Source organism: Lynx rufus, unplaced genomic scaffold, assembly GCF_022079265.1.
Source record: "Lynx rufus isolate CCGP_SWC_20201006 ecotype Redwood Valley unplaced genomic scaffold, mLynRuf1.p SCAF_8, whole genome shotgun sequence".
Classification (NCBI taxonomy): Eukaryota; Metazoa; Chordata; class Mammalia; order Carnivora; family Felidae; genus Lynx; species Lynx rufus.
The window spans coordinates 15,720,166-15,741,587 of NW_025814896.1; the positions used below are offsets into that span (position 1 = coordinate 15,720,166).

A 21,422-nucleotide genomic window follows, 5' to 3' on the forward strand; every position below is an offset into this window, starting at 1 on the left:
TATAGTACCTGTTTTCATTCTGATTTTGTAGACTGATAATTCTCAGTAAACAGATCTGTATTACTGTAATAATTAGTATCTCGGATAGAACGTTTGCAAAAAACGGCCATGAGAATTCCCTCCCAGTGTCGTCGCCCGTTGGTAATGCCCTCCCGCAAGATCAAGATCATGACCTGAGCTGAAGTCGGATGCTTAACCGACTGAGCCACCCAGGTACCTCTCAAATTCAATTAAGATTTACTGAGTATCTTCTAAGTTTCAGGCATTTTACTAGGTACTTTTGCATGACAGTCCTATCCAAACTTCATGAACACCATGAAATGAAGCAGGAGGGAGGAGGACCCGCATTTATTAGGCACCAAGTAGTAGATGATCTACCATTTCATGTAATCCTCGAATCTTCTGAAGTATGTATTATTTCCACCTTATAGGTGAGAAATCTGCTTAAGATTACGTAGCTAGTTACCAACAAGAATGGGATTGTCAGTTTAAGTCTGACTGTCAGTTTAAGTCTGGTGAGCTGCATCTCATACTGCAAATTCTCTAAAATTGAAATGAAAATTCTTGATATGTCAGAACTGCCATTAAGGTGAGTGTAGAAAGACCGAGGGAATGGGATTTTCCCAGTAACCTTATCTTTGAACTTCTCTTTTAGCGCTCCTGAGCTGGATAATCAAGTGTGCTGGACAACAGCCTGTCAGTACTGAAAAGTGTAAGAGAATCAGTCCAAGCTGATTAAAGGCAATGCTGTCCCCAGGGCTTCAGCTGGCTGGTGGGCTTTTTGTTTCGATGTGAGCTGGGATATTTTTTCAGATGTATCCCAGGAAATGAAGACGTTCCGCTGAATGATAATTCCAGAAACCTGAAGCCGTAGGGAGAATAGACAGAGCAGAAAAGTCAAACTTTCTAAATGGCCGTCTCTTGCCCTGATTCTTTGATCTGACACAGGAAATGCATGAATTCTTATACTATGACTGACCCATTTTTCTTTGTAAGCAGCATCTGGCAAGCTCAATGGAGGATCTGTCTAAGCTCACAGACCAGGGGTGAATTCATAAGCAACTGTATCCCATGTTTATTTTTCTTTGAAAAATGCTATATAAAAGCAGAAAGACCTAACAAGCCAATGTGCATCAACTGAAGAATGGATACATAAAATATGGAATACCTATACAGTGGAATATTATTCAGCAACAAAAAGAAATGAAATACTGATACATGATACACGGATGAACCCTAAAAGCATTATGCTAAGTTCAAAGAGCCAGTCACCAAACACGACATATTTTATGCCTCCGTATGAAATGTTCAGAAAAGGCAAATCTGTAGAGACATAAAGTAGATTAGCTGCCCAGGCCCATGGGGTGAGTGGGTAGGATGGCAAGTGACTGCTAATGGATATGGAGTTTCTTCTAGGGGTGATCAAAATTCTCTAAAATTAGAGTGTCAACAAAACAGGGTATTATCCATACAATGGAATCATTCAGCCATTAAAAAGGAATGAAGCACCGACACATGCTACACCACGGATGAACCTTGAAAACATTAAGAGGAAGAAACGGAACACAAAGGCCACATTTTGTAGGATTCCATTTATATAAAATGTCCAGAATGGCAAATCCATAGAGACAGAAAGCAGATGATGGTTGCCCGTGAATGGGGGCAGGGGGTAATAAGAAGTGACTGCTAACAGCACTGTGGCTTTTGGGGGGGCAGTGAAGAAAATGTCTGGAATTCAACAGTGGCTATAGTTGCACAACCTTGTTAACTAAAAAAACCACAGAACTGTAACTTTCAAATGGTGAATTTTATGATATGGGAATTATATCTCAACTAAAAAAGATACATTTTTAAAAGTTAGATTGTGGTGATGGCTGCAAAACTCTGTAAATATACTAAACCCCAATAAATTGTATACTTTAAATGAGTAAATTACATGGTATGTGAATTATATATCAATAACTCAATTTTAGGGGTGCCTAGGTGGCTCAGTTGGTGAAGCATCCAACTCTTGATTTAGGTTCAGGCCGTGATCTCTGCTCAGGTCATGATCTCACAGTCGTGAGATCAAGCCCTGCATCAGGCTCTACGCTGGGCACGGATGCTGCTTAAGATTCTCTCTCTCCCTCTCCTTCCACCCCTCTCCCGCTCACACACTTGCACGCACACCCTCCCTCAAAAAAAAATTATTAAAAAAACTAGAGATTAAAAACAATAATTCAATTAAAAAAAAAAGGACTTCTTTCCTCTACGGTTTACTTTTTTTTTTAACGTTTTTATTTATTTTTGAGAGAGAAAGAGACAGAGTGTGAGCAGGGGAGGAGCAGAGAGAGGGAGACACAGAATCCAAAGAAGGCTTCAGGCTCTGAGCTGTCAGCACAGAGCCTGACACGGGGCTCGAACTCATGAACCATGAGATCAATGACCTGAGCCGAAGTCAGACACTTAACCGACCGAGCTACCCAGGCACCCCTACAGTTTACTTTTATTTCTACATTCCTTTGAGCTATGACACAATGCCAGGGGAGTCAAAATTGGGAAAGAGATTGACCAAAGACTGAAGCCTGTCTTTTCCTATGGAATGACCACCTACTAGACATTAAACTTAATGCCCTTTCATTTTTACGTTCGTTTTTAAGACTGTCATTAAGTAAACCATAATGGTCACTACTCTGCCCTTAATTTCTACAGTAATAACTCTTTTCTACCTTAACAGTAATACATTCTGTTTAAGTTAGAGAAGTACACAGAGCCTGCATTTTCTTCTGTTTCATATTTGAATACTTGCAAGGAAAAAACTCAAGTAATCTCTCAAATGTTTTCTTCTGGCATGGAATAAAATGCCTTATCAGAGCGTTGTTTGTTCTGGTTTTTAATCTAACCTTTATTAGATTTTGGTCTTTGTGTGGTTTTTGTTTTTGTTACTAGGCACCTAAGTGTCTTCCACATATTAACTCATTTCATTACACAAGTTATTATCCAAGTTTCTGTGTCGGGCCATAAATATTCCTTTGAACGTTCTTTGAAATCACTGAGAATTGCTGGAATCATAAATTAGAAGATTCCCTGGAGTCCAACTGGAATAACTCTTCCAGTTCACCAATTTTGGCAATTGCCTCTTATGTAAATTGACATGACTTCTGGGCAGTGGTACTTAGTTATTTAAGTCTGGTGAGCTGCCACATATCTATTCAAAGAAATCTGAACCCAAATTTCAAAGAATTACTAACTGGAGCAAAAGAGGTACACATCTAAAAAGATATAGGAGGTTAACAAGTGAGAATGATCCATATCTTGGTTATTGCAAAAATTTCCCAACTGATCTTCCCTTTTCCAGCCTTTTCAAGCTCCAAATCATCCACGTGACTCTTCTAAAAAGCCACCTTGTCCTATCACTTTTCTGATCAAAATGTCTTTAAAATACCCTATTACCAACAGTAATTACCAAGTTCAAACTTCTCAGTGCAGCACTCAAGGTCCTCCAGCATCCAGTCAAAATCCACTTCAGCCAAATTGAATATTCAATGTGTATGTTTACTTTCTGACTTTGCACTTGCCTAAAATAGGCTCCCTCAGTCTTTCTGCACATCTAAGTCCTTGCTTTCCTTCTCACAAAACCTTTAATACTTGTCTGCACCACTTACCCAGCATTTTGCCTAGTTATATTACCTGCATATGTAAGTTATGGCAACATCAAATACCACTATCCAAAACATCTAGGGTAAGGCCCCAGACATAAAAGGAACCACAAGGAACAGTTATAGTACAGCAGGCACTCCATAAGTATTAGACAATGATAATGACAAATTTCATCTTTCCCTCTTAACCTATAAATTCCTGGTCAGCAGAAAATGACTCGTTTGTTTTTTATACACTACACAGGCATAACGCATTGTGACTACCTAATAAATACTTCTTGGTTGGCATTAAATATTTATTGTTAACAAATACTGATTCCAAATTGATATTTTTAGAGCATAAACAGTTATGAGAATCATCTACTTTTTCTATATAGATCCATTTAAATTGATTAAAATGCATCTTCATTTCTTTGCTGAATAACAGTAAGCAAGTCAGAACAGCTTAGAGCACCAGAGAAATATATTCCCTAACCAGTCAAAACTGATTTTTTTTTTAATTTTTTTTTTCAACGTTTATTTATTTTTGACAGAGAGAGACAGAGCATGAACGGGGGAGGGGCAGAGAGAGAGGGAGACACAGAATCGGAAACAGGCTCCAGGCTCCGAGCCATCAGCCCAGAGCCTGACGCGGGGCTCGAACTCACGGACCGCGAGATCGTGACCTGGCTGAAGTCGGACGCTTAACCGACTGCGCCACCCAGGCGCCCCTCAAAACTGATTTATCTGCCTCTTAAGCATAAGAGCCGAAGTATATCTTTTAAGACTCATTTTCCCTTGTTCTTCATTACTCTCATGCTACTGCCCTCTCCTGGAAAATACATTTCTCCCACGGCTATTCTTGGCTCTCTCTCCTTTTACCAATTTAACTGTAATGGAGCACCTTATCTTCCCAAAAATATAGGCCTTGAGCCCTTCAACCAAGCTACACTGAGATCTGGTACTTTCATATCCTAATATGTGATCTGGCAGAGTGTTTCGAATGAATTTTCAGGCACCACGTGTCTGTGCCTTTTGGCTCATCCCAAAAGAATCAAGAATGTTAATGGTTTCCAAAGATAAAATTGAGCCCAACATCTGGACAGAATTAGAATAACTGCACAAACAATTAGGATTTAGTCTCCACTTTACAGGATGACCTTGAAGTATTTTTCTAAGATAATTTTTTTAAAGTTCACTTATTTTGAGAGAGAAAGCACAAGTCAGGAAGGGGCAGAGAGAGGGAGAGAGAGAATCCCAAGCAGGCTCCATGCTGTCCACACAGAGCCCAACGTGGGGCTTGAACCCACAAACTGAGCTCATGACTAGAGTTGAAGTCGGACGCTTAACCGACGGAGCCACCCAGGCACCCCTGACCTTGGAATATTTGTGCAACCATGAGAAAAGTCTAAGGACCAAGATGTCTGCTCTTCTACCTTAAATCCCACCCAGGAGAAAGATTCTGATAAACACACAGTGAACCACAGCAATTATCGTTCAGGGACAGAAAAAAATCCAGTCAGTAAAAATTCCACAGGATTAAGATAACAGTTTGAACTCAACAAAGGAAGGTTCAGGTGGATCCGAAGTCTAGCCTTCTTTAAAATCTGCCATCTTGTATTTTGAGCTATTTAACAGATTCTCAAAATACCTCTATCTTATTGCCAAGGAATGTAAAACACGCACACTCACTCACTCTCTCTCTCCCTCCCTCTCTCACTCTCTCTCCCCCCTCAGCACATTTTTAAAACATTACTGAAACTGACAGGTAACCTTACTTTAGTTCAACCATTTTCATGGTTTTAGTTCACCAGTGCTCAGAGAGATGGCACTTACAAAACACCATTAATGCCAAGAATGAGAACATAAAAACATAAAAAAAACATAACTAGCAAGAGAAAAGGAATTAGGATGCAAAAAAGTAGCCCTGGTTGAAGGAACTTTCAGGTCCAATTAAAAAGCCACTGTCACTCATTAAAAGACTCATAAACTTACACAACTCACCATTTTGAAGCATTTACATTCTAAGTATTTTCCATACGTTATTCCATATCATCTTACCAGCTCTACAGAGTAGGAACTTTTATGCCCCATTTTTTTAGACTAGGAAACTGAGACTCAAAAAAGGACGTAACTTGCCAAAGTTGAACGAAGTTTATGAGATTCTGAGCAAGTTTCAAAGCAAAGACTCTCATTCCAAAAACTAATATTCTTTCCATGATCCCTTTTTCTTTCTCTTACCCTTACTGAGCAGATACATTTCTAACGAAGTGTTGTAAGTTTTAGCTTTGGTACTATAACTATACCAATGCATGTGTAGAACTCTCAGACAATGTTGTGAGTAGAAAAAATACATGAACACTTAACATTCTCTGACAATAGTTCTAAAGAAATTGCACAGTAAGGCTACTGTAGTAAAAGAAGTGTTAAAACACACACAGTACTTTATGTCCTATTTACTACCCTTGCATATGCGATCATCAGTCAGGGAGAATGAGATGGAGAACATACAAGGGAGGCAATGTTAAAACAATCCCCTCCAAACCGCTGCAGGTGTAAAGAAACTAGGCTGTGAGTCAAGAATTTCCAACTTATGCAGCTCCAAAATTGTATCTGATGGGTAGTGTTGAAATAAAATCATTTCACCAAGAGCCTGGACTTTTTAACATGAAGAAACTTATGGCAACAATAGGGGCCTTCATGAGACTTAGGAATTTCTGGGGAACTACAAATACACAGTGTTTGCCCCACATAATACTATCAAGTAATTTGCCCACAACATGCTTCTGAGTTGTCCTAACTAATTTATGCCATTCACTTTAAAATTCTACTTCCAAGAGATTAATGTGGTCATTACTCTAGAATAAAAATTAGAAATTTATGAATCATGTTCAAGTTTTAAATAGAAATCACCCACTTACTCCCTTTCAGAGTCTCATTTAAAAGGCTGGGTCTGAACTTGGACCACTGAAGGATTGAAAAATTGAATCCACTGACTCAAGCCTTTCAAATAAGAATGCCCACTACCGCCTCTACTATTCTAGACTCTACTGGAGGGCTTGGTAAGAAAGAAAAAATATATAAGGATCAGTGGCGACTGGGTGGCTCAGTTAAGTGTCCGATTCTTGATTTCATGATCTCATGGTTCGTGAGTTTGAGCCCTGTCTCAGGCTCTGCAGTAACAGCACAGGGTCTGCCTGGGATTCTCTCTCTGTCCCTCCCCTGCTTATGCTCTCTCTCTTTCATCTAAAGTTAAAATATATATATATATATATATATATATATATATATATATATATACACATACATATATATATATGTATATATATGTATATACATATGTATATATATACATATATATATACATATATATGGATCAAAAGAAAGAACTAAGATTGACTTTTGTGTAGTCAACGTGGAAACAGATTAGATGAAAACTAAAGAGTCAACAAAGCTATAAACTGCCATTAATAATATTTACTTTGATACACATATAACTTTCTCCAAGTCAGTTCGCACAGAGTTTTGAGTTTTATTTTAAAAATTTATTTAATTACTTGGTTAGGGCCATTTTAGCCGATGATAGCTGCAAAATTACATCGTACAAATTTTGTCCAAAATTTCTGCATCATACCATGCTGCAGAAAGAAAACATCAGTTCTCGTGAAGGTCTACTGAGAAATCTGGGAAGAGAGAGGAAGTTTAAACTATTTTGAGACATTTTGGCAGATTTTACTCTTACTTGAACTTTGCCGAGTATGAGGTGTCCAATTTCCTACCTAAATAAAATAAAGACACTGTCCTAATGTTGCTGCGCTTACTTAAAATAGATTTTAAAATAAATAAACAATGGTCTTGATCGAGAATAAAGCGTACCATAGAAAGGGGATTTGATGGGAATGCCATTCTAACTCATAACCTGTTACAGAGCTCCCTCTGCTGGCCCCGAGAAAGCACAACAATCCTGACACTGACCTAGAACCTCTCCAGTCACTTCAGATATGGGGGGTGGGGCAAATAAAGTTCTTCCATAGCCCTTATCAAAAAAACAAAACAACAACAACAAAAAACCCACACTTATGTAGACAAATAGAAGAAACCTTCCAAAATCCCCAAACTGATATTTTATCCAGACATAGTTTTCCAAGTAGTGCAGGCAATGGTTTCCCTCCTCGGTTCTTACAGACGCTCCTAAGGTCTAAGGCAACCAGGTCTCCCCTCACTCTGACCCCCTCCCTCCAGCTGCAACCGGATTCTTTACTCTAGACTGAGACATACGCAGCCAAAACATACTCCCTCAGACGGAGATACCATTAAACCTATCGTCGGAGGCTGACCCCCTTTGACAACCATCTGCCCTTCACTTCTGGAACTCTGGGGAAACATATAGAGTAGCTAGTTACTTGAACAACCAGCAAGGAGAGGTATATTACTGCGGGCTGAGGCTTACCAACATATGATCTGTAACATGAGCCTTGGTCCTGTCCCTCAACAACTAATAAAAAAGGCTCTGTGGAACAGGAATATAATATAATAAGCTTTGAAATCAAACATACCTAGTTTCAAGCCTCGGCACTTCTATTACTCACGATGTGATCACGAGCAAGCTACTTAATCGCTTTGCAATTCCATTTCTGCTGCGACAAAATGGGGGGTGGCTGTATTTACCACACAGCATGGGAGCAATGACTAGTATGTCAAATGTTTACAAAGGATTAAGCACAATGCCTGACATAGAAAATGCCTAATCATTAATGATTATTATTAACAGTTATAATGTCTAACCTCCTGAGTATAATAAAGAAATAACTTATATAATAAATAATTGGTCCTAAAAAAAAAATAGATTATCTCTGGAATCTCCTCAGAAGCCAGCGCTAGTCTTCATCATGAATTTTCATGAATCTTATATTAGGTCTAATGCCCATTAATGTAAGGGGATGCTTCCAAAACAAACTGAAGTTCAGGAGAACAAAAGGAGCACAGACTCCGGACTTGAGATTCCCAGCTCTAGCACTTACTAGCCAGGTGACCAGGAGCAAGGAACAACCTCTCCCAAGTTTTCCCTGGTAGAGAAAGTATAGACATACCATCACTATAGACAGGTCAAGATGACTGAATGAACGGAAGCACTAGAGGGCCCCCCTCCTGCTCTAAACACAAAAATTCAAGACCTAACAAAACAAAAACACCGTAGTGCTCAAAACTAGAACAGGAAACTTTGCAGATGCCAAAAGCAACAGAGGAACCCACAGCACTGAGGTGAGTGGCCCACCGGGAAAACCAAACCAGAGGGACTAGTTTTTAGGCTGATGTGGGAACAGGAACCGAGATAAGACGGGAGTCAAGATACATCTATAAAAAGGCAGCTAGAACTCCATTCCCAGTACAAAGATGAAGCCAGGACAAACTCTACCCACAAGCACAAGGACATGGCTTAGGAATGTAATAAGGGGTGGAAAGAGTCAACTTCCAGAAATGTAATTCCCTTGGCTGTCCCACAAGCACACTACAGTAATGATTAATATCTAAAAACTACACTGGAAGAAAATACCCCTTAGGGACCCACAAGGATACCTATGCAACCCCAGAAACATAAGAGACCTCCAAAGAAGATACTTCCCACTAAAGCTCACAACAAAAATTACAAAATACAAAAAGAAATCTAACAACATGAGAGATGGCAGACACAAACAGCAGAGATCAGACCCAAAGGGACACCTGGGTGGCTCTCAGTTGGTTAAGTATCTGACTCTTGATTTTGACTCAGGTCATGATCCCACGTCTCTTGAGTTTGAGCCCCACATCGGGCTCTAGGAGACAGTGGTAAGCCTGCCTGGGATTCTCTCGCTCACTCTCTCTCAGCTACTCCCCCCCCCCCACACACACACACACCTCTCTCTCTCTCTCTCTCTCAAAATAAATAAATCAACTTATAAAAAAAAGGGGGGGTGGGGCACCTGGGTGGCTCAGTTGGTTGAACGTCCGACTTCGGCTCAGGTCATGATCTCTCGGTCTGTGCGAGCCCCTCGTCGGGCTCTGTGCTGACAGCTCAGAGCCTGGAGCCTGCTTCGGACTCTGTGTCTCCCTCTCTCTCTGCCCCTCTCCCGCTCATGCTCTGTCTCTCTCTCTCTCTCTCTCTCTCTCTAAAATAAATAAACATTTTTTTTTAAATTAAAAAAAAGGGGGGGTGCCTGGGTGGTTCAGTCAGGTAAGCATCCCTACTTCAGCTCAGGTCTTGATCTCACAGTTCATGGGTTCGAGCCCTGCGTCCAGCTCTGTGCTGACAGCTCAGAGCCTGGAGCCTGCTTCTGATTCTGTGCCTCGCTCTCTCTCTGCCCCTCCTCTGTTTGCATGAACACGCGTGCTCTCTCTCAAAAATAAACAAACATTAAAACAAAAAAAAAGGGGCGCCTGGGTGGCGCAGTCGGTTAAGCGTCCGACTTCAGCCAGGTCACGATCTCACGGTCCATGAGTTCGAGCCCCGCGTCAGGCTCTGGGCTGATGGCTCAGAGCCTGGAGCCTGTTTCCGATTCTGTGTCTCCCTCTCTCTCTGCCCCTCCCCCGTTCATGCTCTGTCTCTCTCTGTCCCAAAAATAAATAAACGTTGAAAAAAAAAATTAAAAAAAAAAAACAAAAAAAAAAACAAAAAAACAAATCAGACCCAAGGAGTTCAAGATAATAGACTGATCTAAAAAAAAAACTTAAAATAATGACATTTATAATATTCAAACAGATAAAGGAAGAACATTTGCTAAGACAAGACTGGATATCACAAAAGAAAAAAAAAACAGATTTAAAGATAACTAATTAAAACTTTTAGGAAGCAAAAAAAAGTAGTCACAGAAATAAATTCAATGTCTGGGTCAAACAGTTGATTACATATGGCTAAAAAAAAGAATGAAAGAAGATAAATTTAGAGAAAACACCCAAAAGTAGCACAGAGACTTAAAACATGGGAAATAGGGAAATAAAAAGGAGAAATGAATATAAGTGAAGAAACCAAGGGTCCTGACAGCTGCTATTATTCTTGTGGGATGTAAAGTGGTACGACATTTGGAGGACGATATACCAGCGTCACAATATGACAAATATACATGAAATAATTCAAATACTTCTGAAAACTCCTAGGAAATACTAAAAAGGAGGCACATTTATACATAAGATGCTCCCTACAGAGTTATTCATAATGGTGAAAAATTAGGAACAACCAAAATGTCCAGCACCAGGTAAATGATTAAAATACACTGGTAAGTGTGATAAATATAATAAAGGGCTATGCAGCAACATGGAACATGCATATACTTACTAAGTGGAAAATAATCAGAAAACAGTATCTAAGCAAATTAGGGGCGCCTGGGTGGCTTAGTCAGTTAAGTGTCCAATTCTTGATTTCAGCTCAAGTCATGTTCTCACAGTTTTGGGGTTCTGGAGTTCAAGCTCCAAGAAGGGCTCAACACTGACAACATAGAGCCTGCTCGGTATTCTCTCTCTCCCTATGTCCCTCTCCTGCTCTCAGGCAGGCATGCACGCTCTCTCTCTCTCTGTCTCAAAATAAATAACCATAACAAAAGAATATCAGGGCGCCTGGGTGGCTCAGTTGGCTAAGCATCCTACTTCAGCTCAGGTCATGATCTGCATCGGGCTCTGTGCTGACAGCTCACAGCCTGGAGCCTGCTTCGGATTCTGTGTCTCCCTCTCTCTCTGCCCCTCGCCCCACTCGCTCTCTGTCTCTCTGTCTCTCTCTCTCTCTCTCTCAAAAAAATTAAAAAAAAAACAAACCTAGGCAAATTATTACTGTATAGGAACCATACTAGCACACAGTCAAAAACAGGCATTCTTTGGTTGAGTGAAAGGGTGAACTACTTTCTTTTTTAACAGTGCATTAAGGGGCGCTTGGGTGGCTTAGCTGGTTAGGCAACTGACTCTTGGTTTTGGCTCAGGTCATGATCTCACAGTTCTTGGGATCAAGCCCCGAGGCAGGCTCTGTGCTGACAGTGCGGAACCTGATTGGGATTCTCTCTCTCCCTCTCTCTCTACACCCTCCCGTGCTTATGGACGCTGCTCTCTCTCTCTCTCAAAATACGTCATTTTAAAACACTGTGTTAGGGGCGCCCGGGTGGCGCAGTCGGTTAAGCGTCCGACTTCAGCCAGGTCACGATCTCACAGTCCGTGGGTTCGAGCCCCGCGTCGGGCTCTGGGCTGATGGCCCAGAGCCTGGAGCCTGTTTCCGATTCTGTGTCTCCCTCTCTCTCTGCCCCTCCCCCGTTCATGCTCTGTCTCGCTCTGTCCCAAAAATAAATAAAAAACGTTGAAAAAAAAAATTTTTTTTAATAAATAAATAAATAAAACACTGTGTTAATATTGCCATAATACTGTTGGTATAATAATTTTTAATATGGTAATGGAGAACAGAAGCAAATGAAATATCTAACTTTTCTAAGACAACGAATAAACTTTTTAAAAAATCTGTAAAATACAGTCAATTGTCAAAAAGTGTATCAAAAAATTCAGGAAAGTTTCTGACCTGGATGTCCTACACAAACTGTGTGCAAGTCTTCTAATTTTCTTGTTACAATTTCTTTAAAATTAGAAACTAAAATTAGATTCTATAAAACTAATGCAAACCATTATGGAGATATGTCATTTTTTTGTTAGGTTTATCGAGGGTAACAATTATAATTTTAATTTTTAAGGATTAAACTTTTCACAGAAGTTCAAAAAAGCAGTAAATGAAAGCCTATTTGTGAAAACAGATTTTAACTTCTAGCAACTTCAGTTCTATATTAGTCTTGAATTATAAAAGTTTTATAAATGCTTGGACTATTTGAGCTGTAAGAGACAAGGAAAGTAATAAGCTTATAATTCTTGAGTTTTACCCATTACAGTACAGAGGCCCATACAAGGAATGTGACTTCTCCAAAACAACACAGACAGCTTCTGAGCCAAGCTTGGTCAGATAGCCTCCTTTAAATGTTTAAAACTAATTCTGAAGAAATGGTATGATGTCTTAGATCTGTTTTAAATTAATTCAGTTCATTTTGAGGGGCTGAAATATGATGGGCAGTGAGCCAATCATTTTTGAAACCGTATGACAAGTCCACTGGGGTCATGATAGTATTCTGTGCAATTATGTTTTAATTTCCCATAATGAAAAGTTTAAGTAACTCCTAGAAACATAAGTGGTAAAGATTTCAAAGTAAGTGGCAAATCTGTCAAACTTGTGGCCCCAAAACTGAATTATAAGACCTGAAGTAGATGATTGATGAACTGAGTTTATTTAACGTCACTTGGCTATGACCACCGAGGTTTTTAAACAGTTTTTCATGACTCTAATATAAGATGCATGTTTCTGATTAGACACACTAAACTATCCAAGCTCAGAAACTGAACAAACAACCCACTGAATTAATTAGCACTTAAAATACATTTGGAAAATTACATTTGGAATAAAATTAATTCTTTAAATAAAAAAAGAGGCAGATTTTCCATAACATGTGCATGCACAGCACATGTTAATGGGCCAGCCAAGTTTACTACACAGTGATTATAACCATCTGTATAATTAAAGCCCTTAAAACAAGTAGAAGCACTCAGAATCCATGGAAAGACCTAGAGGTCAGCAGCTACAAAACAAACCTAACAAATCACACTGGCTACTTAAAAATTTAGGAAGAAAAACTAAATGTAGTATATAACATTCACATGATAATTTATGTAACACCAAACACATATCTAAGAATGTATCTAGGACAGGATACTCCAATATGGAGTTTAAGGGATAAAACATACCTAAGAACACTAAATGAAATCAGAATTAAAAGGGACTAGCAGGCCGACAATGTTTTTATAAACTATTGTAAACAACCATTTTTAAGGCCATCAGAAGTAAGAGGGGAAAAAAAAAAAAATTCTTAAGACAATCCAGAGACAAAACCCTAATTTACCAGACACACTATCCCAGCAGTATTTCTGGTGGGATTTCTTTACGATAGTAACTTTAGAAAATAATTTGGAAAATAAATAAAATTTAAGACAGATATAATCCTCTTACCAATAATAACCACTTTTAATATCTGATTTATTTACCTCCAGCCTTTTGTTTTTTCAGTCTTTTTTCTATATACACATTAATGTATGTTATCTTTTTACTTTGTAAAACTGGAGTCATGTTATAATTTTGCTTCCTTCTTTTTAAAAAGATTTTTTTTAAGTTTATTTATTTATTGTGAGAGAGAGAGCCATGGAGGGGCAGAGAGAGAGGGAGAAAGAGAATCCCAAGCAGGCTCCAGGCTGTCAGTGCAGAGCCCAACGTGGGGCTCGAGCTCACAAAACTATGAGATCATGACCTGAACTGAAATCAAGAGTTGGTCGCTTAACTGACTGAGACATCCAGGCACCCCTCCTTCTCTTTTTCACTTAACAACATATCATAAGTATTTCCTTAGCTCACTAAGTATTCCTCAAACATAGGATTTTAATGTTTTTATATTGTATAGTAGTCCCTCTTACAGATGTATCATAATTTATTTGACCAATAATCTGCTGCTAAACATTTAATCCAGATTTTTTGTTTTACAATTCTAAGTAACATGTTTGGGAAAACTCTTGCATATAATTTGTCTACATCTTCGATTATTTTCTTGGACCTGATTCCTAGAAGTGGAATGTGCTGAGTTAAAGGTTTGAACTTTTTAAACCCTTGATGCATACTACATTCCAGGAAAGTTATACCAATTAACACATCCATCAACAATATTACTACTTTTCACCACCTGTATACTTCTGACCAGAATCCAAACACAGATAATAAGCCTCGGCCCCAAAACAGAAAAAAGAAAACCTTTCCCTTCGTAAACAAAGGCTGGATTATAAATACACAGACCAGAGACACTGAAAGCAGAGGGGGCTGCCTGGGACCCACGGCCCCAGAACTGCTGGCTCCAGTCCCGATGAACCAGCCAACCAGCCGCAGCTCCCCTGCACTGACCTACCCCTCTCTCGCCTCAGGGCCTCTGTGTATGCTGCTCCCTCTGCTGGAACACCTCCACCCACCCTTTTCACAGCCCAGATTAAATAAAATACTCCTCCACTCTGTTTCGACAAGCCCCTGGGTTACCTCTACTTTAGAAATTATTTCATACACTGAATTGTAATTAATGGTCCATCTCCCACACTAAACCATGATTTCCTTTGGGGCAAGGACTGTTTCTTCATTTCCTGCTGTGTCCTCAGCACCCAGCTGAGGACCTGGGATCCAGCACGGAAGAAAAATTCACTGAATGAATTAATCATGAAGCAGAGGGTCTAGAGCAGGAGTTAGAGAACTTTTGCTGTCTGTAAAGAACCAGAGAGCAAACATTTCAGGCTTTGGGGGCCAGATGGCCTCTGTCACAACTGCTCACTCCGCCTCTATAGTGCAAAGCAGTCACAGACAATATGTAAACAAATGGACATGGCCATGTTCCAATAAAACTTTATTGCCAAAACCAGGTGGTAGGCCAGATTTGGCCCATGAACCATAGTTTGCTGCTCCCTGGTTTAAAGGAAGGACCTTTAAACTTTAAAAAGGAAAGGGGGGAAAAAAGATGATGAAAAGATTATAAAGCCTTAATGCTTTAAACCTATGCAAAGTTCATGGGGTGCCTGACTGGCTCAGTCAGTGGAGCATCCGACTCTTGATCTCAGCGTCATGAGTTCGAGTGCCACACTGGATGTAGAGATTTTTAAGAATAAAATCTTTAGGGGTGCCTGGGTGGCTCAGTCAGTGGGCGACCAACTCCAGCTCAGATCACGATGTCACGGGTTGTGAGTTTGAGCCGCGTCGGGCTCTGTGCTGACAGCTCAGAGCGTGGTGCCTGCGTCGGATTCTGTGTCTCCCTCCCTCTCGGCCCCTTCCCTGCTTGTGCTCTCTCTCTCTCTCTCTCTCTCTCTCAAAAATAAATAAATATATTTTTTAAAATAAATAAATAAAATAAAACCTTTAAAAAATTAACTAATTAGAAAACAAATAAATAAACTTGTGCAAAGTGCAGGCTAAAAAGTGCATACAGAATTCAATTAGTACTGTTTGTACTCACAAATTCCTCTCCTCTGTGAGCTGGTCTGTGATGCACAGAGTAAGGGAAGGGAAACAAGCGAGGAGGAGGGGAGAGGACAGCACTCCGAGATGAGAGCAGAAAATGTGTGTCAGTCCTCAGTCACAGGCAAAAAAGTATGAGCAGGATAAGAAGTGAAGCAGAGGTGGGTTTCAACTAGAAGGAATTTGACAGGACTTTCACAGTTGTACAGTCATCCTGACTAAGTATTGACTGAGTATCGGTAAACCTGGGTTAAATGCACAGAAAATAGAAAATACACTGAAGCTATGTTAAATAGCTCAGAATCTCATTACACTTTGATTATGCATCAAAACAATTGTGTGCTTGCCTCCACGGATCAAGGAAAAAGGAGAAAATGACAACATTCGATGAGAAAAGGGCCATTCAGGTTTGAAAGAAAGTCCCTCCTCGTTGCTGACATTTTCTTGCCTCTGACACCGCAGGCCAGCTGTCCCCTTCCCCTTCCCCCACTCCCGCACCACCAGAAAGTGACTCGAGCTAAGCCCATGTGGACCAGGAGAGCCCATTTTCTCTGGAATGTGTAGGGTATGTCCAAGAAGGGAGTATATTTAACCAGAGCCTTACTTTTCATAGTCCCTTCCTCTTCCTCATCCTCTGCGTTGATCACCATGGTGCCCAGCTGTGACGGCAACGTGTCCCCATGCTCGATCATAGTGCTGGCTCCATCGGTCACTGTGCTGGCCACCCGGACGGTGCCCATCTCATCACCTGCTGCTCGAACCATCGTGCCAGAGTCCATCTCATCCTCTTCCTGGAGGAGGACAAAACCTCAAATTGGGCTAACTGGATCAAAAGACTGAATCCTTCGAATTACTATTACTCATCTCAACGCAAGCATTTCTGGATTTGATGCTGACTGGGGTTCTAGACCCACACCTTGTAGAGCAGAGAGCACTCTTATTTAACCAAAGAGAAACTTAAAGTCAGCCACGTGAGACAGCATATCGAACCAGGAGGGCCCTCATGGGGCGCCTGGGTGGCTCAGTTGGCTAAGCATCCGGCTTCGGCTCAGGTCATGACCTCATAGTTCATGAGTTCGAGCCCCACGTGGGGCTCTGTGCTGACAGCTCAGAGCCTGGAGCCTGCTTGGGATTCTGTCTCTCTGCCCCTCCCCCGACTCACACTCTGTCTCTGCTTCTCTTTCTCAAACATAAGCATTTAAAAAAATTTTTTAAATTTAAAAAAAAAGGAGGACCCTCTTCTCTCACCCCTTCCTCCCTCCTTCTTAAGGGTTTTACAACGTAACCTAAGGAGCTGGGGTGCACACCCTTGGAATCTCAGGCTTGGGAGGGAGTCTCTGAGGATAAAATCTGCATATTTAGTATAGATCTTTGATTCTCCAAAAGGGCACAAAAGACCAAGTCTCCGACCTAAGCATTCCCTTTCCCGAATAAAAAGTCAAATTCAGTAAATGCTGTGGGGGCAAAAGTAAAATTTGAAAATGTTTTAGGAAGCACAGCGAGAAGAACAAGTACAGACAGAGCAAGTCCTTCACAGGGTCAGGCCAGGGCACAATCAGCCAAGCGGCGTCTCCAGCCCCAGGCTGATCTGGTATCTCCTACTCGTCCCACTGGACCCGGCAATCGCGAAATAACACGCATTAATGCCTGAGGCCCACGGCATGCCTGCCACTCACTGAATTGTCCTCATCGTCCTGGTCCACCTCCCGCTGCTGGGCTTCCTGGCGTTTCAGCTTCACATCCATGGCCTCGTTAATTAAGTCCCGCAGTATCGACACTCCTTTGGCACTCTTGACAAACGGGTGCTGAAAGCACAAAACGAGACAGTTTATACGGCACCCGTGCCCAAACGGTGCCTGGCACCCCGTAGGCACTCGATCACATTTGCTGAATCGATGAATCTAATCTTTCTCTTTATGGTAACATAACAGCCATGAAATCACACTCACTTTATAACTGTGACCAGGGTTTCAGGCTTTGCTGTCTTTTTCAGCCTGGCTACAAAGTCTCCACTCTCTCTGCCAAACCTAGATATTCTCAGTGGGGTGGTACTGCCCCCTAGAGGAAGTTTTATAAACGTGTCGGGAGCTTGTAGTTGGTGTTTGAACACCAATGGCACATGAGGGGAAGGAGGGACACCAGCAATCCTTCAAAGCGAGGAACAGTCCTGCACAGCAACAAACTGTGGCACATTCTGCATGTCTTTCAAACGTCTTAGAGTATATATGCACTTTAGTAAATAATACTGACAAATTTTTTTCAAGAGATAAGCAAAAAAGTCCAGAGATGATGTTGGAGGAGGCTTAAATGTCATAAAGACATTGTTTAAATATTACTGGATAATTTACTCATCCTGCTTATTCTCTCTACACAATGCACTATATAATATTTTCAACTACATATTTAGGTAAAAAGGGATTTTAGGGCAAAAGTGTGGTTACTGCAGAAAAACACTAAAACAGGTCACAAATATGGAACAGGTGTAGGCCCAAATACCAATCAGCACAGACACCTGAAACCCAGGGATATTGTGGAATTTCATTTATACAAGCTGCTTCAATTTTTTAGCGTTTATACTACCTTTTTTGTTATTTGTGTTTACAGAACATTAGGAAATGAGGCTATGAAAGTTACATGTGGAAATTCTCTTTGGGGGGTTGCCTGTTGTCTCCCCAACTCATTGTGTGACACTGTCCCCATCTTTCTTTTTATAACCCATTCTCTATTCCCCAGCACTCATCAGAGGAGATGGTCTCTAAGGTCTTTGTAAGAACTTTGTAAGTGCATCTCAGCCTGTGACGGGTTGCAAAAGAGATTTCTTTTTTTTTTTAAATTTTTTTTTTCAACATTTATTTATTTTTGGGACAGAGAGAGACAGAGCATGAACGGGGGAGGGGCAGAGAGAGAGGGAGACACAGAATTGGAAACAGGCTCCAGGCTCTGAGCCATCAGCCCAGAGCCCGACGCGGGGCTCGAACTCACGGACCGCGAGATCGTGACCTGGCTGAAGTCGGACGCTTAACCGACTGCGCCACCCAGGCGCCCCATGAGATTTCTTTTCCATAAAACTTCATCAGTACCCCATCCCGGCAGGAAAGAACTTGCCAATGCTTAGAACTAAGGTCCAGCTGATTTGCAAGAATATCATATTTCCTTGTTCTCTCCACTGGGAATATCTATAAGATCATTTCCCTCCTCTTAGCATATACAAATAAGCCTGGTCTGTTATTATTTAACATCACTTTTATGGTAGTGTCCACCCATTCATTTTCCTGGAGTGCCTGAACAGAACGGTTACCATTCTTAAATCTAAGCTCACTTATGGTGCTAGATACAGGTATTCAACTGCTGCATTGTGTCTGCAAGTTGGGTCAAACTGGAGCCTCTTTTTATACTGCCATACATTTTATGAATTATTACCTTTATATCTCTCCATTATATCATACACCTTATACTAATCCTTTTTAAATTATGGGAATAAACAGATTGTATTATCTACAAATTTCATTCCAGAAGAGTAGTGAGAGTACTAAAAATACACATATTCGTTATAAAGAGGGGGCACTGGGTCTGCCACGGCTGAAAACCACTGGCCCAGCCCAATAATAGCCACAGACATTTGTCACCTCCACGTCATTCTACCTTTAACACATGTGAAACTTCGTTCAAAGTTACACATATCACTTAATCTTCACAAGGAAGGTGAGCTAGGTAGGAGGCAGGTAATTAGTCTCCACTCACAGATAAGAAAACTAAAGCAACAGAGAGGGCTCATCACTTGCCCATGGTCATAAAGCTAGTAAACAGGGAGCCAGGATTCAAACCTGGACAGTCTGACACCTGAATTCAACCTCCTCAGCACCGAGCAGACTGCCTGCAAACCCCACCCGTCCTGCAAGGCCCACGCACCGAGGCGACCTGCTCCAGGGAAGCAGCTCCGGTACCTCCAGCCCAAAGTCACCTCCTCCTGTCATGAGCTACAAGAGGACCTACCATTAATCTCAGGTCCTTGTCAGAACTGGGTAGACTTGCAGGCACTTGAGCTTTGGAACTAAGAAGGCCCAGGTTTTAGTCTCGGCTCGGCTGTTCCCCAGCTGAGTGCCTCTAAATGAGCTAATCTCTCTAAGCTTCCATTCTTTCCCCAGAAAACTGAAATAATACCTTCCCCTCACAGGGGATGTGTGATGATTAAAGGGCACAACATGTGCAAAGCACTCAGCACAATGGCAGTGCTCACTCTCAGTTCCCATCTCTGACCCCACAGAGCCCTCCATTTTCTGGTATTATTATCTTGTTCCATGATTTAACATTCTTTTCTACCCAGTTAGAGTCAAAGCTCCTTAGAAGGCAGGGAATGTCTTCTACTTCTTTACCATCTCCACGCAGGTGGGTTAGCAGCACCTTTTGGCCAGCAGGAGAGTGGAACAGAGGGAGGCAGCATCGCAGGGAGCATCATACCTGTAGGAGTTGAGTGGCTGTGGCTCTCTGCTCAGGGCTCTTTACAAGACACTGCTTCACGAAATCCATGAAGTTATCGGACCACAGTTCTGGCTTTCGAAATGTAGGAGGGGGGTTGGTGGGAATCATGAAGATTGCCTAGGTTAAAAAAAAATTGTTTTTGGTAAAATAAAAGTGATGTACTAATTAAAATATGACTAGAGATACATTTAAAGTTTGAAACATTTTCCTCTTCTCCATTGATAAGCCCAACCAAATCCCAGCTGAAGTCTAAGTGTCTCAAAGGAGGAAGTATGACAATTAGAGAAGTTAATATAGCTCTCTCTCCCTCTCCCTCTTTCATATGTATTCCTGTCTCCTCAACCTCCAATATCCAGCAAGCTTTTTGGAGTTTTGTTAACCACTGTATACTGCCTTTCAAAATAAAAAGGCAAGACCTGAGAGCATTTTTACATTTTACAAACTGTTAAGTCTTTTAATAGAAGTACTAAGAAGCGGGAGAGGTGAGTTGGGACGTATGGTGAGAGGACTATGGAACCCCTGAGGAAGGCAGGATCAAGGCCTTTTTTTTTTTTTTTTAAGTTTTTAAATGTTTATTTTGAGAGAGAGAGAGAGACAGAGCACAAGTGGGAGAGGGGCAGAGAGAAGGGGAGACACAGAATCTGAAGCAGGCTCCAGGCTCCCAGCTGTCAGCACAGAGCCCAACGTGGGGCTCGAACTCACCAACTGTGAGATCACGACCTAAGATGAAGTTGGACACTTAACCCACTGAGCCACCCAGGCGCCCCAGGCATGATCAAGGCCTCTTAACAGTGCTGTGATGAGGGGCCTGGCTGGGAATAGCCTGCAAACCCCTGAGGGTGTCACACTGATAGTTTCGGTGAAGACTGCACCGACGGGCCCTTACTACTCTAGAAGCCCATGGAAGCTGCAAAGGACAGAGCCTCTGATGAGGAGAGTCTGGGGATCTCCAAACCACAACTTACACATGTAAATACCTCTGAGGCTCAGGCAGGAAAAAGACAACAAATCAATCAGGCTGGGTGCTAGGGACATGACATCAAAAAAATAGTTTGCTTTCCTCTTAATATTACTATGAGAAAAACAGAGAAAACACTGTGATAAGGGACAAAGGATACTTGGTGACTAGGGAATCATGGAGACTGATAAAGTAGAAAGCCCATGCCCTGTATAAATGAGGGGACCACCACTCAGTTCCAGTTAATGTTATGTTAAAATGTGAGCAACTAAACTATTAAAAAATA

The 21,422-nt window shown here is 41.2% G+C and overlaps 1 protein-coding gene across 2 annotated transcripts in view; it reads right to left on the bottom strand.

The window, feature by feature from the left end:
- The window catches only part of STK4 (serine/threonine kinase 4), a 93,577-nt gene that overhangs the window by 45,475 nt on the left and 26,680 nt on the right, over positions 1-21,422 (bottom strand). For both annotated transcript variants that reach the window (XM_047068354.1, XM_047068356.1), the window contains 3 exons: positions 20,158-20,295; positions 17,376-17,504; positions 16,304-16,490 (listed from right to left, as the gene is read on the bottom strand). In XM_047068354.1, the coding sequence (XP_046924310.1) occupies positions 16,304-16,490; positions 17,376-17,504; positions 20,158-20,295 (454 nt within the window). The remainder of the gene's footprint in view (positions 1-16,303; positions 16,491-17,375; positions 17,505-20,157; positions 20,296-21,422) is intronic.